This window comes from Glycine soja, chromosome 5 (genome assembly GCF_004193775.1).
Source record: "Glycine soja cultivar W05 chromosome 5, ASM419377v2, whole genome shotgun sequence".
NCBI lineage: Eukaryota > Viridiplantae > Streptophyta > Magnoliopsida > Fabales > Fabaceae > Glycine > Glycine soja.
This window is the reverse complement of record NC_041006.1, coordinates 2,739,832-2,754,309: the sequence shown is the minus strand read 5'-3', so window position 1 is coordinate 2,754,309 and position 14,478 is coordinate 2,739,832. Positions and strand designations below refer to the sequence as shown.

The 14,478-nt window shown below is 35.5% G+C and overlaps 3 protein-coding genes across 3 annotated transcripts; 1 reads left to right on the top strand and 2 right to left on the bottom strand.

Annotated features, from left to right (window-relative positions):
- Positions 1 to 2,507: 2,507 nt before the first annotated feature.
- On the bottom strand, positions 2,508 to 4,245 carry LOC114411907. The gene is made up of 2 exons (XM_028375644.1): positions 3,260 to 4,245; positions 2,508 to 3,092 (listed from the first exon to the last, which is right to left on the bottom strand). The coding sequence occupies exons 1-2, from the start codon at positions 3,896 to 3,898 to the stop codon at positions 2,937 to 2,939; spliced, it is 795 nt and encodes a 264-aa protein (XP_028231445.1). The 5' UTR covers positions 3,899 to 4,245; the 3' UTR covers positions 2,508 to 2,936.
- Positions 4,246 to 8,025: 3,780 nt separating this feature from the next.
- LOC114411903 (hydroxyproline O-galactosyltransferase GALT6-like) lies at positions 8,026 to 12,023 on the top strand. The gene is made up of 7 exons (XM_028375642.1): positions 8,026 to 8,899; positions 9,526 to 9,764; positions 9,846 to 10,136; positions 10,216 to 10,344; positions 10,432 to 10,605; positions 11,216 to 11,323; positions 11,447 to 12,023. The coding sequence occupies exons 1-7, from the start codon at positions 8,143 to 8,145 to the stop codon at positions 11,654 to 11,656; spliced, it is 1,908 nt and encodes a 635-aa protein (XP_028231443.1). The 5' UTR covers positions 8,026 to 8,142; the 3' UTR covers positions 11,657 to 12,023.
- Positions 12,024 to 13,093: 1,070 nt separating this feature from the next.
- LOC114411904 (60S ribosome subunit biogenesis protein NIP7 homolog) lies at positions 13,094 to 14,017 on the bottom strand. The gene has a single exon (XM_028375643.1). It carries the CDS (start codon positions 13,920 to 13,922, stop codon positions 13,359 to 13,361), a length of 564 nt encoding a protein of 187 aa, XP_028231444.1. The 5' UTR covers positions 13,923 to 14,017; the 3' UTR covers positions 13,094 to 13,358.
- Between the last annotated feature and the right edge of the window lie 461 nt (positions 14,018 to 14,478).

Here is a 14,478-nt window from a genome sequence, read left to right as displayed (position 1 = left end):
AAAAATAAGCTGATAAAAAAAACTGTAATAAACATATAGCCCTCGATGATAATTACCACAACTGATTGGTAAATTGCACTCAACTTTGCAACTAACGCTTGAATTTAAGAATTTATTTAAAAGATTCGAGCTCAATTAAATTTATGAATACTTAAATTTTTTTACTTTATTAAAATTAATTTTTTTAATGTTGTGACATAGTATAATAAAACATTTAAATTGGGACTTTTGCATACGATTTGGATGGCGAACTATTGCAAGAATCCGTCCATTCTAACCACTGACTGTCCAAGCCCAATCAATGGACAAATGAAATGGGTTGAACATGGCCACGCATACTTAAAGCCCATGGGCTATGGCTGCGAACATGGCAATAGTAATGAAAATTGGTGTGGCTTGATGAAGAAATGTTCTATTTCAGTTTGTGTATTAATTATCTAAGGACAAAGTTAATTTGATTAAAAAATATATTTACAGTTAACGATGAATGATGTATCATAATATAAGCTTCATGCCCACTAGGATTGGAGTGAGAAGACTAGGGGTAGTAATCACCTCCTACTCATTACAAATATGCCTCATATTTGCTGCATATCCACACTAGTATCCATTATGTGGATACTTAAGATTTGATAACAATTTACGAATATTCATAAACATTTTTTTAATATTGAAAATTTATTTAAAATATTAATAAAATCAGTCTACATTTAACTTAGCTTTAAATTTGATATACTTATAATAATAATAAAATATTTAGCATAATAGAACTCTATATATATGTAAGACACTTAAGAATGAGGACCCTACAACCCTCTAACTTCTGGAGACCCTCTTTTATTGTCTCAAAAGATACAATAGAGAGAACCTCTTTCATTCACCGTTTAAACCCACCTTTCTTTTTATTGTGAAATGTGTTGTGTAAAAATATAGCTTATTTTTATGCCATTGCATTTTTAAAATATTTTTAAGTAAGTTTCCATTTTAAAAATCATAATCGAGTTTGTATAGTTCCAAATTTTTTAAGATTTTCCCTAAATTCCTTTTATTCTTAAGTTCTTATAAGAGGCCATAAAAAAAACCCATCAGGGTTGGCCTTGTGATGGGTTGGAGTAATAAGTCCGAATTAAAGTGGGACAATTGTATATATAAAAAAAATAAAACAGAAAAATTAAATCAAATTATTAAACAACAAAATTTATTTAAATTTTTAAACTATAAGAATCTACTTAATTTTTTTTAATACTGCATGATCATGTAGATTAATTTAGTGTTTTTTCTGGCGTATTCTACGTTGAAGCAATGTTATAATGATAGATATGACCATGGGGTTTGTAGGCCATAGGGTATCCTCGAGGAAGTGCCAAGGGTACATTTGGATAATACATTAATGAGTAGTGAACAAAACGAGATAGCAAAAGTGCATCAAGAACACAAACATTTAGGAGATCTGAGAGACCCTTTTTCCTTTTTAGATTGTCGTCGTTCTCGATAAACTTCTTCATAGAAAATAAGGCATGGTTTCCACTTTCCACCAAGCTGCAAAGTACATATACAACCGCCCCATGCTTTTTAATCCAATTTCTTGCCGAAACCACGTCAACTATGTTGTAATACTAGTACAATTGCTGTTTGGTTTTAAAAGTGTTTATCTGCAAATGTGAGATGATACTTGGTCTTGAAACTATTCATCAAATTAATGACATGTGGATATGAGTAAATTAATTTCCAATACGAGAGAAAAGGAAACAAAACTATCATGGCTCTTAATATAGAAAAATCCCACTAAGCTCCTTCTCATTAAATTCAATATTTAATGTAATTCACGTAATTAATAGAACCCACCGAAACTATAAAATTCAGGTCATAGAACCATATTTGTGAAATTTGGAAGACATGACATCAAATATATATACCAAACCCCACTGTCCACTGCTGCCAACAATTTCCTGGTTATTCGGGTCAATGCAACAATTTGAATTAATTTTAGCTAATCTATGCAATGGAAGACGAGATTCAAATTCTTTATCAAAGGATTAAGAACTTGTATAGCTCCTCACACACGAGAAATAAGAAATGGACAAGAATGAGGATGGGGACTCATGCCTAAAATTTAATGCCATGGACCCCAAATATATGTAAAAGTTGAATGATTGCACATTTTTGAAGGCAAGAAGTAGTGAGCGAGAGCGACGTGAGAATACAAACAGCCCCTTCTGTGCCCTTTCATGACTACGAACAAAATGCTTGATCAGATTAGAAATCCCAGCTATTTCCATTTTCTTCTTTACTTTAGCACATTGTTACTAAGTTATTTGATAAACAACAAACACATAACAATGACTGATAGGGACACTATATTTGGTAGTCACGATATTGCTAATATTGAGATAGCAACTAAGATGAAGATTACCCCCTACCAAAATTTGTAACTAACACAATATGGCAACATCACATGTTAAGCTGCAGTTTATTAAAACAATTTAGAAGAGCATACCCTTCAAACATAAACAAAACTTTTTAATCATAATGGTTAGCCAGAAATTTGTTGTTAAAAATATGAAATGTCCGCATACTTCAGATACAATTGGAAAGTATGAAATACTTTATAAATTAAAATTCTAAATAATTGTACAATCAAATTCGATTTCAGTCAAAAAGATAGGTACATATGTAGATACACAAACAACAACAATCGGTGCACGTTGCTTGTAAAGTTGGTTTCTTCAATTAACTCCATTTGTTACACCGCATTAGCATCTTCAGACCCACTTAGGTAGTAGAATTAAACCGAAACAAAGTGGGTGATCCCTTTTTGAAGCAGAGGTAATGTGCAGAGGAATGCTGCCACTCTAAGCCCTTTTTTTTTTTTCTTTCTAAGATAAAAATGTATCCCAAAAATCTTATGTTCTGAGCAATAAAGAATTCACCCTGCTTCAAGCTGCTTTATGTACAGCGGTCTTAAATAAGAGGATGTATAATTTTTTATCCATGGAGAAATATAGAAATCCTCCAACAGAATGGGTCACAAAAGACCCAAAACTAGTCCCCACAATACAGTGCCATGCCGGCCCATACACCCCATCAAATTCCTGCAAAAATCACAACCACCCAACCAAATTTCATTGACCAACCAATCAAACCACAGAGACAAATTTTGAATCACCAAAACTTACTAGTAAGTTCCAACACGAACAAATTAATAAAAAAAATCAATTGAATAATAATAATACATACAATGATTATTGCAAAATTGTACCTTCTTGAGGGAGAGTGCAAGGGTCTTGGATGTGAACTTCTCCATGCTATCTATGGCCTTTCTAGCACAATCCACAGCATGGATCTGCATAAAGGGTGGCATATCAACCGAAACCATTTTCGCACCATTGATTGCAAAGACATCTCTTAAATCAGCCTGTGTCCCACAGAAGGATCTCCTTCTACCCCCACCCCCACCCGGAGCCAAAGACACGGACATTCTCTCAGCAGCAGCAACAACAACATCATGTTTCTCCAAATGAGGATTCCTAGGTTTTCCTTTTACAACCTTAGCATCCTCCACCATACCCTTGTCATTAGGATCACCAAGTTTCCTCCTTTCCAATTCCAAACAGTGCCTTTGGGGCTTCTCTTTGTGGGTTCTCTTCACAGGCACGGTACTCTCTTTCTCTTGTATGGCAGAGGTTGCCATGGCTTTTGCCTGCAAATGGGTGTCAATAAGAGGAGAGTGTTTGTGGGGTGGACGGGTTTTGTGTGTTTGACTCAGGTTAAGGTTTGTCAAGTGTTTTACCAAGAAAGAGGGTTTATAGGTTTGAATGAGATCTGGGTTTGAGTTTGGGGTTGTAGGGTTAGATTCTGGAGCTGCTAGATTCCGACGTTGTGAGGAGTGGTGTGCCATGATAGAACGGTGTTGGAAAATGGAGAAGGTGGAAACTGGGGAAAAAAAGAAAAAAAAAAAGAAGGGAAAGTGACTCTTTTTTTCTCTTTCGGTTTGGTTTTGTTTTGTTTGTGGGAGAAAAGATGAGATACAGAGAGAGTGAGATAGATATGATGGAGTTGTAACGTAGTAGAGTTGTTGTATTGTATTGTATTGTAGTATTGTTATGTATTGTAGTAGTTCTTTTTTATTTTTTTGGTGAAGGTATTGTAGTAGTTCTAGGCGTTGTTGGGGAAAGTGATAACTTAAACTGAAGAAAACAACGGTGGTGGTGGTCACTTTGCGTCTTCATTACCACTTATACTGTGCAATAGATGGGGACTTGTGTGGTGAGATCGAACATCACGCGCCATGGGAGGGTGGGACCGGGGATGGGGAGTTGTTGACCGTTGACCGGATACTCTTACTCTTACGTATGAGAATGGGTATTGGGCACAGCTTTGTAATAGTAGGGTAGGTCAGGGCCATGGGTACAGACAGAATAGAATAGATTATTGTTGATTGATATTTTGAACCTTTTTTTTCCCAAGCTAAGAAAATGGTTTTATTGCTTGCTGCTGTTGTTGCCTTGTTAACGCTAACGTTATGATGTTTAAAATTTTGTAGGTTTGTGTAAGGTAAGCCTAAGGCTTGTGTATTTTATGGAAAAATAAAAAAATATATTCAAATGTTTCAATTGTAATCGTGTTTCTAGATTGGTGGTAGTCATAGCACACATGTGGGTGATAATGGAGTCGTAGTTGTTGTTCGGTCTTTGTTTAGTTAAAGGCCAATGGGGGAAGGAAAATGCTGCCATGATGGACACTTTACATGTCATTAATTGGAAGGAAAATTTGCTTTCCCCCCTTTTAATCTAACAACGTTCATTTACGCATTAATTAAAATTTATTATTCTTTGAACATTTATATCATTGGCTCCTCTAAAATTTAAAAGCAAAGAGATATATTTAAAATACTTTCTAATCTTAAAGTACTTTCCAAGCTTAATTTATTTTAAATTAATATTCTTAACAACTATTTTTTTATCAACCTATATTATTTGATTTTAAGACTTCTGAAGATAAAATGATTTTTGAAACCCTTAACAATTAGTTTTGAAAACTCATTTAAAATTTTAATCCCCTAACATTAATAACTTATTTAGAATATTATATATATATATATATATATATATATATATATATATATATATATATATATATTATGATGACATTTAATCATTACACTTTGAGTTTGACTTATTCATGATTTTATAAGTGGAATTTTGTTGAGTGACTTATGATGAGTTAGGTCACTTATATCCCATTTGTTGAAAAAACTTTGATTTCATTTGTATACTTTTTTATTCTTATAGTTTTATGTAATTTTTTCACAAAAAAAGTATAATTTTAGCGTATATAATATAATAATTTAATTACACATTTGATTCTCAAAACATTTCTAATCTATCATTAATCTGTCATCCAAAATTAAACAAAAAATATTGATATGACCATGATGGGTAACATTGTGTGACTAACTTATTTAAATAGAAAATTAATAATATTAAAAAAATTGCTTTGATATATTTTAAAAATTATTTCTTTAAAATAAGATTTTTCAATTTTTAAAATGTATTAAAGTAATTTTTATTCTTTGATTTTAATACTATTTATTTTCTACATGAATAAGTCAATCAAACATATTATCAATCACGACCACCTCAAAATTTTTTTTGTATAATCTTAGATGATAGACTAATGCTAGAGTAAAATTGCTTAATTTTAAAAATGTTGTGGACCCAATATGCAATTCCTAGCGCATCAACATGCTGGGCAAGACCCCCATCAGGCATGCGGAAATGCAATGTAGATGCCTTAGTTTTTGTGGAGCAAAACCTGTATGGTCATGGCATGTGCATCAGGGATGATTTCAAACAGTTTATAATTGCAAAGTCAGGTTTGCGCAAGGCATTCCAGCACCTGCAGAAGCTAAAGCAGCAACCCTGTTAGAAGCTCTCAAATGGGTTCACCAAATGAACATGCAGAATATTATTGTGGAGATGTGGTTGATACACTCTTAAGTGATTCACTTCATTTTTCAGAGTTAGAACATATTGTTATGATGTGTAATAAAAAACTCTCCCACTTAAAAAATGCATAGAGATATTTTATTAGGACACAAGTGAATCATGTTGCTTATACTCTTTTAAGGGTGTCTAGATTGTATCTCGTCACCATATTTTTTAGTTTGTTCCTTCTTATATTTTACCCTATGTTGAATGAAATGATATAAGCATTTGTAAAAAATATATAAGGACTCATTTAACAAAAAGGTTTAATTGACTTCGAGTGTTTTGAATGTAAAAATAATGTATATTATAATGTTGAAATGACGTTTACTGTTCAGTATAATGTGGACAAATCGAGCAGAATCTTTTATACTATTTCAAATTTTCAATGAATTCGCAAACAATTCGGTCGACACCATTCCCCATCCCATTTCTCCTTTTTAAATTTCTCAAACTACATCTATGAATGTTCTGACAATAGAAGAACGGAGATGCATATATAACAACTTATTCTTTAAGTTGAAATTTTAGTTCGATACCAAATAAAAAGAGAGAAGCATTATAGAAGATCTGTATGAATTATGATTGTATCCTTGACATTAGCAAAGGAACTGTTTCTTTAAGTTAAAACTCTTTATAAATGCATAACGTAACACTCATCATATTTCACATCTTAAATTAATTGCTTTAAAATTTTGAATTATTAATAATAAAGGATCAAGTCAGCAAGAAAAAAAAAATAGTAAAGGATCAGAAATCGTTCAAAAATATCAGAAAAAAATTGTTTAAAAGTATAGATGTAATTATTTTCGAAAATAATTACATTTATACTTTCCAATATATAATTATTTTCGACAATACACTACCCCGTGAGCATATAAAGTAGTAAAACTGAATCATTGACATTTTGGTAAGAAGCTAAAAAAGAAGACAAACTATATTTGACTTGTCCTTCTCTTGATCTTGTTGATAGAAGATTTCAGCAGTCATATAACATCAACACATGGTCTTGCACGTTGTAATTTAGAGACTGATGGATACTTCAGTTCTAATTATTTTGATTTGTAGCGAAATATCTTTGAGCTTTTTCTAGTAATTATGTTGTTTGTGAATAAGTTGTGTACTTGTGAGTTGTGTGTGATATATTTTGAGTTAGTTTAGGTTTGTAAGCATGCTAGGTTATTAGAGGCTGATGGAATATTTAGGAAACAAGTTTATTGGCCATTTTAGTGGCCTTATATACAAGTAGGTCTGTTAGAAGTATATTGGCCTATTTAGGGACAACCCAGCTTATTTCAAGTCTTTAATATAGAATTACTTCTACATAAATTTTAAGATTAGGTCAGATTTATACAGACCAGGTTGGTCAGGTCATAAACAAAGTTTGTAAGAAATAAACCAGTCAAATAAGAAACAAACAGGTTTTGAAAATTAAAAATTAGTTAGCCTATTTCTATCTCTACAGTGAAAAGTACAAACACAAACAATTACCTCGTAACATGAATAAATATTTTTTTGTCCATCTAAATCTTTTTGTAAATCCTTTTTTCCGGTAGAAATACTTTTTTAAGTCTTCTTTATCAACATTTTTTTTAGTTTCATAAGTCGATATGTTTATTAATTAAGTGATTCTCATGGATTTGTCGAAGTGGATAACCCAAGTTAAGATGAACAAAAGCCCAACTTAGAACGACGTGTTCAGAAAATTTCTGGTCCAATGTCATTTCTTCTGCAAAATAAGGGAATTGCTATTCGTACTCCTATATTTACTATTCACATCTCTCAGGTGGGCTTTGTTTTCCCGAACGAAAATACTATTTTCATTGAAATACTGTTGACCAACACAAAAAGGAATTGTGTTTCTATTATGTAAGAACTAAGAAGGGATAAATATATATATATATTCAAATTTGCATCTTAGAATTAGAAGAATAAATAATTAAATTGAACTTTTTAAAATCAAATAGAATATAATTTAAGACATAATTATAATTAACCTTTTCTTTTTAATTCATGTAAAGTAAAAAATAACATGATATGGCAATTTTCTGCTTTTGAATCCCACCACCGTTTCAACTTTGAAGGTGGATGGAATTGGAAAGTTTGTAGCAAAAAAAAGCCGAACAGAAAGTGACCTGAAAAAAGTGCACTTGAGATGCATCAACCCCAACACAATGCCAACAACAAGAACAAAAACGACGTCGTCAGGGTCACCACCAACCTGAAACGAATTCTGAAGCCCAAAGCAGAGATGAAAAGAGGGAGAACAGGCAAGTTCGACAATTTGGTCGCACTGAGCAGACAACGATCCATTCAGATTCTCATCGCCATTGCGCTCTTGTACGTCCTCTTCCTCACCCTCGAAATCCCCTTCGTCTTCAGAACCGCCCAACAACCCACTCACACCCGCCGTCAACTCGTTCGCCGCCAAAACGGCGTCGTCTCCGCCTTGGTCCTAAACGACGCCGCGTTCGATTCGGAGCTCTACCAATCCGCCTGCCGCGCGGGAAAGACCGTCTGGGAGGAACTAAGATCAGGAAGCCCGCCGGGCCCCATTCCGAGTCCTGAGAATCGATCCGGGCCGTGTCCGGAATCCGTTTCGGTGTCCGGGCCCGAGTTTCTGGGCCGCGGAAGTGTGATGGTGATTCCGTGTGGGCTCACGTTGGGGTCCCACGTAACGGTGGTTGGGAAGCCGTTAAGGGCGCAACGGAAGACGTGTCAGTTCGTGATGGAGTTGCAGGGGCTGAAAACGGTGGAGGGTGAGGAACCGCCTAGGGTGATGCATTTCAACCCTAGGTTGAAAGGGGATTGGAGTGGGAAGCCTGTGATTGAACTCAACACGTGTTACCGCATGCATTGGGGTACTGCATTGCGCTGTGATGGTTGGAAATCCAGAGCTGGTGAAGATACTGGTAAGAAAAAGTATGTTTTATTCACTATGGTTGTGATGTATGAAACGATTCAATTCCGATACTTTTTGGATACTTCAGCTACTCCTTTTGTCCCTAAATATAAGTTTTTATTTGTTTATTTATAATTTTGTCTGTCTCTTTTTATAAGAATCTTTGGCTGACTGTGAATTAGTTAGTTAAAAAAGTCTTATATTTATATTTAGGAACGAAGAGAGTATTTGTGAAGTATGCAAGTCTTAAAAAAAGTTATGAAAATCTAATACGCATGCATATAAACATGTATAATATTGAAACATAGAAGCACTAAAAGATGGAAATTGTTCTCTTTACGAATGATTACAAGAAAGGAGTGAGATTGATACTATTCCAACTTGTAGACTATAGGAAGTGATTTATAATTGCAATGATTTATAATTTTTATTTTGTTTTTCGCAATGTCAAAGTAGTATGTTCTTAATATGAATTTGCAAAATTGCAATTATACATTTATTTATTGCATTTTATATTTTTTTTTTATACTTATTTAGATATATCTTGTATGTGTCTTGCGCTATATCTTTTTTGAGAATAATTGTATCATTGTTTTGTATCTGATACACTTATATTGTGGCTTGTGTTTTATACAGTTGATGGGTTGGTGAAGTGTGAGAAGTGGATTAGGGGTGATGATGATGATAGGGATGCAGTGGAGACCAAGGCAGCGTGGTGGTTGAAGAGATTGATAGGGCGGCCAAAACGAGTAACAGTTGACTGGCCATTTCCATTTTCTGAGAACAAGCTATTTATTCTTACTCTTAGTGCTGGATTGGGGGGTTACCATATTAATGTTGATGGGAGGCATGTCACCTCTTTTCCTTATCACACTGTGGGTAATCAATGTTCTACAACTTATCAGCCTGAAGAGGGTTCTGCTATATAATAATGTTAATGTTTTTAATTTGAACAGGGATTTACTCTTGAGGATGCCACTGGTCTTACTTTGAGTGGGGACATTGATGTCCATTCTGTATTTGCTGCCTCTTTGCCTTCGGTGCATCCCAATGTTTCTTCGCAGCAACATCTTGAATTTTCAACCAGATGGCGTGCCCCGAATCTTCCTCGCTATGGTGTGGAATTGTTTGTAGGGATCCTTTCGGCTGGAAACCATTTTGCTGAGCGGATGGCTGTGAGGAAGTCATGGATGCAGCATAGCTTTATCAAGTCTTCTAAAGTGGTCGCTCGTTTCTTTGTAGCACTGGTAATGTGAACAAGTGTCTCAATTTTATTGTTATTTTGTTTGTTGCGTAGGTTTCTTAATAGTTGAATGGTTTTAACAGCACCCGAGGAAGGAAATTAATGTGGAGTTGAAGAAGGAAGCAGAATATTTTGGTGATATTGTTATAGTTCCTTACATTGATAACTATGACCTTGTTGTGTTGAAAACAGTGGCCATATGTGAATATGGGGTAAGTTGTTGATTGTTTAAAGTTCTTTCAGTTTGATAAAGGAAATAGTTTTAAGTTAATATATGAGATGTGTTGTGCTGTTCACAGGTTCGCACAGTTTCTGCGGAGTATATCATGAAAGGTGATGATGACACTTTTGTAAAAGTTGATGCTGTTATGAATCAAGCAAGGAATGTTCCACGTTCTATGAGCTTTTATATTGGGAACATTAATTACCGTCACAAACCCTTGCGCCGTGGTAAATGGGCTGTGACATATAAGGTAATCAGAACCTGTTGGCTGCTGCAATGCTTTTATGATAGTTAATTAAGCAGTGAGCATTGTCTGGGAAAAATATTTGTTTGTTATAATATGTCACTAACAGTGTCTATATTTGATCCAAAGAATGTATGATCTGTGCATGAGCACGGTTTCTTTAGGCACAACTAAGCAAAAGCTCAATGCAATATTATTATGATATTAAAATAACTTCAGTACCGACTTGACTTTAACACAGACTTCATTGTTATTTTAATACTTTGCAAGCTTTTGATTGGTTGTGCCTAAATAATTACTGTATGCAAAAATTGCTATTCTTCCCACTCTGCAATCAACCATCAGGTCCCCATTGTTTATGGTTAGCACCTAGTTGCAGCACCATATTGTCAGTTGTCTAAATTTTATGGGCTGTGGAGACCACGATCCCTACCTGAATTTACCATACACAGCATTCAGTCAAAAGTTTAATTGAGTATTCAGAGCACTTACTTTAATAGAATGGGCTGTGATTGATTTATAATTTAACAATGGCTCTTGCTTCCTTACTGTTGTCACATCTACTTGCTGGTGATAATTTATTTTGGTGTTCTTTATTGTTGTCTTTTGCTTTCAGGAGTGGCCAGAAGAGGAATACCCACCCTATGCTAATGGACCGGGTTATGTTTTGTCTTCTGATATTGCACACTACATTGTATCTGAATTTGAGATGAATAAATTAAGGGTTAGTGCACTAATGTATCATTGCACATTCTCTCTGTTGTCCTGTAATGTCTCAAGTATCTTAATGCTGGTGCATATGGTGTCCATAGTGGTTGAAGTTGACGGTGTTTTCTTCTTTATGCAGTTGTTTAAGATGGAAGATGTGAGTATGGGAATGTGGGTAGAGCAGTTTAACCGGACGAAACCGGTAAACTATTTGCATAGCTTCAAGTTCTGCCAATACGGTTGTGTAGAAGGCTATTACACAGCCCATTACCAATCGCCTAGGCAGATGATGTGCCTGTGGGACAAATTGCAGATGCAGACAACGCCTGAGTGCTGCAACATGAGATAAAGTTGAGGTATTGGTTGCCATTGAATTCAGTGAGGAACAAAGTAAACAAGTTTTGCAGTCATAGCTTAGCTTCAACATTTTGTATATATAGTGGAGCTTGGATAGTTAAATTAGCCCTGTGTATAAAATGTGGCCTTTTAAATTTTGTTGTTTATTTATTCATTTGGAAAGACAATTCCATTATTTAGGTTACTCGATTTTGTTTCGTCATGGGATTGAGATTGGAAGATCAACGTGAGGGTGGGCGGGAACTATGGGTAGGAGGACCATAGGTAGCGGGAACATTTTCTTTTTTTTGAGGGAGAGCAAGAACATGTTAAATATACAAGTTCTGTATTTATTTTATCTTACTCTTTTTGACATTTTATACTTCATCTCATTTTCTAAAAGATTAATTTAATCTGCAATAAAAATAAAAATATTTGTTTAATCTTTATATCTATAAAACTAGGTTTTACTAGTTGAGTTTAGTGTTACTCGCAATACTGAGTCCTGCCCTGGGGCTATTTATGTAAAACAAGGAAGTCTTGTTCTCTTCATTATTTTTAAAAATAAGCTGTAAAATAAAATTAGCAACTATGTATAATTTCTCAATAAAAAAAGACTTGAAAACTTTTTGGGGCACATACTGAAAAAACAAATAGAGACCTCAAAATAACAAGGGTCAAGTCGACCAATGAAACGATGAGAAAGAGATTGCTCATCAATACAATTCAGACCAATGAGACGACGAGAAAGAGATTGCTCATCAATACAATTCAGGTCATTAACTTGTACAGCAGACAACATCATCATCCACCTGTACAAAATCTGAACACAAAAAAAAAAAAAAAAAAAAGCAGAGCAATAGTTGAATCTAAGAGCCTTCTAAAATTTGATAAACTAGTTTACTATTATAATGGACAACACAAACAAAGTAGCAATTCATTTCTCCCAACTGAGAGTAAAATCGATAGTTTGATTTTATACTTCAATGATAAAATAGAGAATTAACCAAAATTGCCGAGGGATTCAATGGTAATGATAATTTTTCACTTAACCTTCATCTAGGAGTCAAACTAGTGAACCATTTCACTAGTCAACCTAAATTATACTCCAAGGCATCCACCGAATTCACAGGTCAGATTTGCTAGCCATGTAAGTATTTGGTTAAACAAACTCTTTTAGATGCAGTAGGATAATAACATTGTGTTAGGATTTATACATAAATCACAATCCTATATCAACAGTTCCAATTATTCAAAAAAGAAAGGAGAAAAATAAATTAATAAAAAATAATAGAAATTTCCAGAAATGCAAAAAGAAAGAAATAATTATTACATAACTTGGCAAAAAAAAGAAAAAAGAACATAGTAAGTACAAAAATCCCAAATTAAACAGCAACATTTAGGGAATAAACCAACAAAGTTGAAGAAGATTCCGTGTACCAACCAAATCAACTCACAAGAACAAACTATGTTATCCAAAAAAACTCGTAACAAGAAGTTGATTTACATATCCAAAAACGCGAGAGGAGCAGCGAACGAAGCCAAGTGAGAACGAATCAACAAACCAAATCCATTCTGTGAACTAATATATATGAAACGAGAACGAAGTCGAAGATAATATAGAAGATAGGCAACTTCAAAGGAGGTACAGATAATATAGAAGATAATGTAATTTCATAAGATGGATCAAAACCAATTACAAGAAAATGCATCAATCAAAGCTCATCCTCCATCCTCAAGTACTCTCCCACATCGGCCTGGTGCAGAACAACAATCCCGTTCGGATCCAGCTTCCTACAATCCAGCGTGGACTTCGCGGCGACACCGAAACCCAACGGCACGTCGGCCATGGAGAACACGACAACCCCGTCGCCGGCAGCAATGTTTTCGGAGAGTTTGCCCAGTGCGCCCTTCAAGACATGGTTACCGTACAAGAAGGACATCTCGGACTGCGGCTTGAGCCAGACCTTGTGCTTGGCGTTGGCGGCGAGCAAGTTTAGGGCCTGGACGGTGAGGTGGAAGCTGCCGCCGTGGGTGTATTTGCCGATGCAGGTGCCGAGGGAGACGAGGTTGGGGCGCGCGACGTTGGTGGCGCGTTTGACGAGGGACTCGCTGGCGTAGAAGATCTTGTTCTTGTGGAGGCGGAAGCAGTAGCGGCCAGGGTTCGAATCAGGACCTTCGTGTGAGGGGTTCTCCACGATGTTCTTCAGGTTGTTTCCGACGAATTTGAACAGCTTCTCGAACACCGCGCTCGTCTCCTTCTCGTCTAAAGGTCTCATCCTTCCTCTTCTTCTTCCTCCTTCTAGGGTTTTACACCGCAATTAGGGTTTTTGCAACAGAAGACAAGAGTTGAAAACTTGAGACGAATAAGAGACGAACGTCAAAAAAATAGTACTAAGGCCCAAGTCTAAGAAATACGGGCCTCGTGAACAGAAGCCCACTACAAAACAATTCAGGGAACTACCATTCCCACTACCAGAAAGGGATGAAATGTCTCTTTTGCCCACAAGTCCTCAAGTCCAAATCCCTACGCCCCCCGACCCCTACGAGACTTCTCCCCTTTGACACGGTTGCACGGATAGGGTTCAGGGTGGCTATTTCAACCTCTCTTTTCCTTTTTTCACCATCTTCTAGTGGAAATCACTCTCATGTGTTCAATGATAAGCACACAAGGGATGACAATTGCAACCGCCATGGTCGTCTTCAACACGGTGTTCCTCCTCACGGAAAACTTTTCTCCCCTCGCATGCATGTACGCAGCCTCTGTGTGTAGCAATGCCGTTGCGAGTTCCTTTCTTTACTCTTTGGTTTCGCCATTCGTTCACAATTTTCATA

Coding starts and splice junctions, on each gene's coding strand:
- LOC114411907 (XM_028375644.1), bottom strand. CDS start 3,898: ATGGCACACCACTCCTCACAACGTCGGAATCTAGCAGCTCCAGAATCT. Junction 3,093..3,259: donor TTGCACTCTCCCTCAAGAAG/GTACAATTTTGC, acceptor TGATTTTTGCAG/GAATTTGATGGGGTGTATGG.
- LOC114411903 (XM_028375642.1), top strand. CDS start 8,143: ATGCATCAACCCCAACACAATGCCAACAACAAGAACAAAAACGACGTC. Junction 10,137..10,215: donor CTCGTTTCTTTGTAGCACTG/GTAATGTGAACA, acceptor TGGTTTTAACAG/CACCCGAGGAAGGAAATTAA. Junction 10,606..11,215: donor AATGGGCTGTGACATATAAG/GTAATCAGAACC, acceptor TTTTGCTTTCAG/GAGTGGCCAGAAGAGGAATA.
- LOC114411904 (XM_028375643.1), bottom strand. CDS start 13,922: ATGAGACCTTTAGACGAGAAGGAGACGAGCGCGGTGTTCGAGAAGCTG.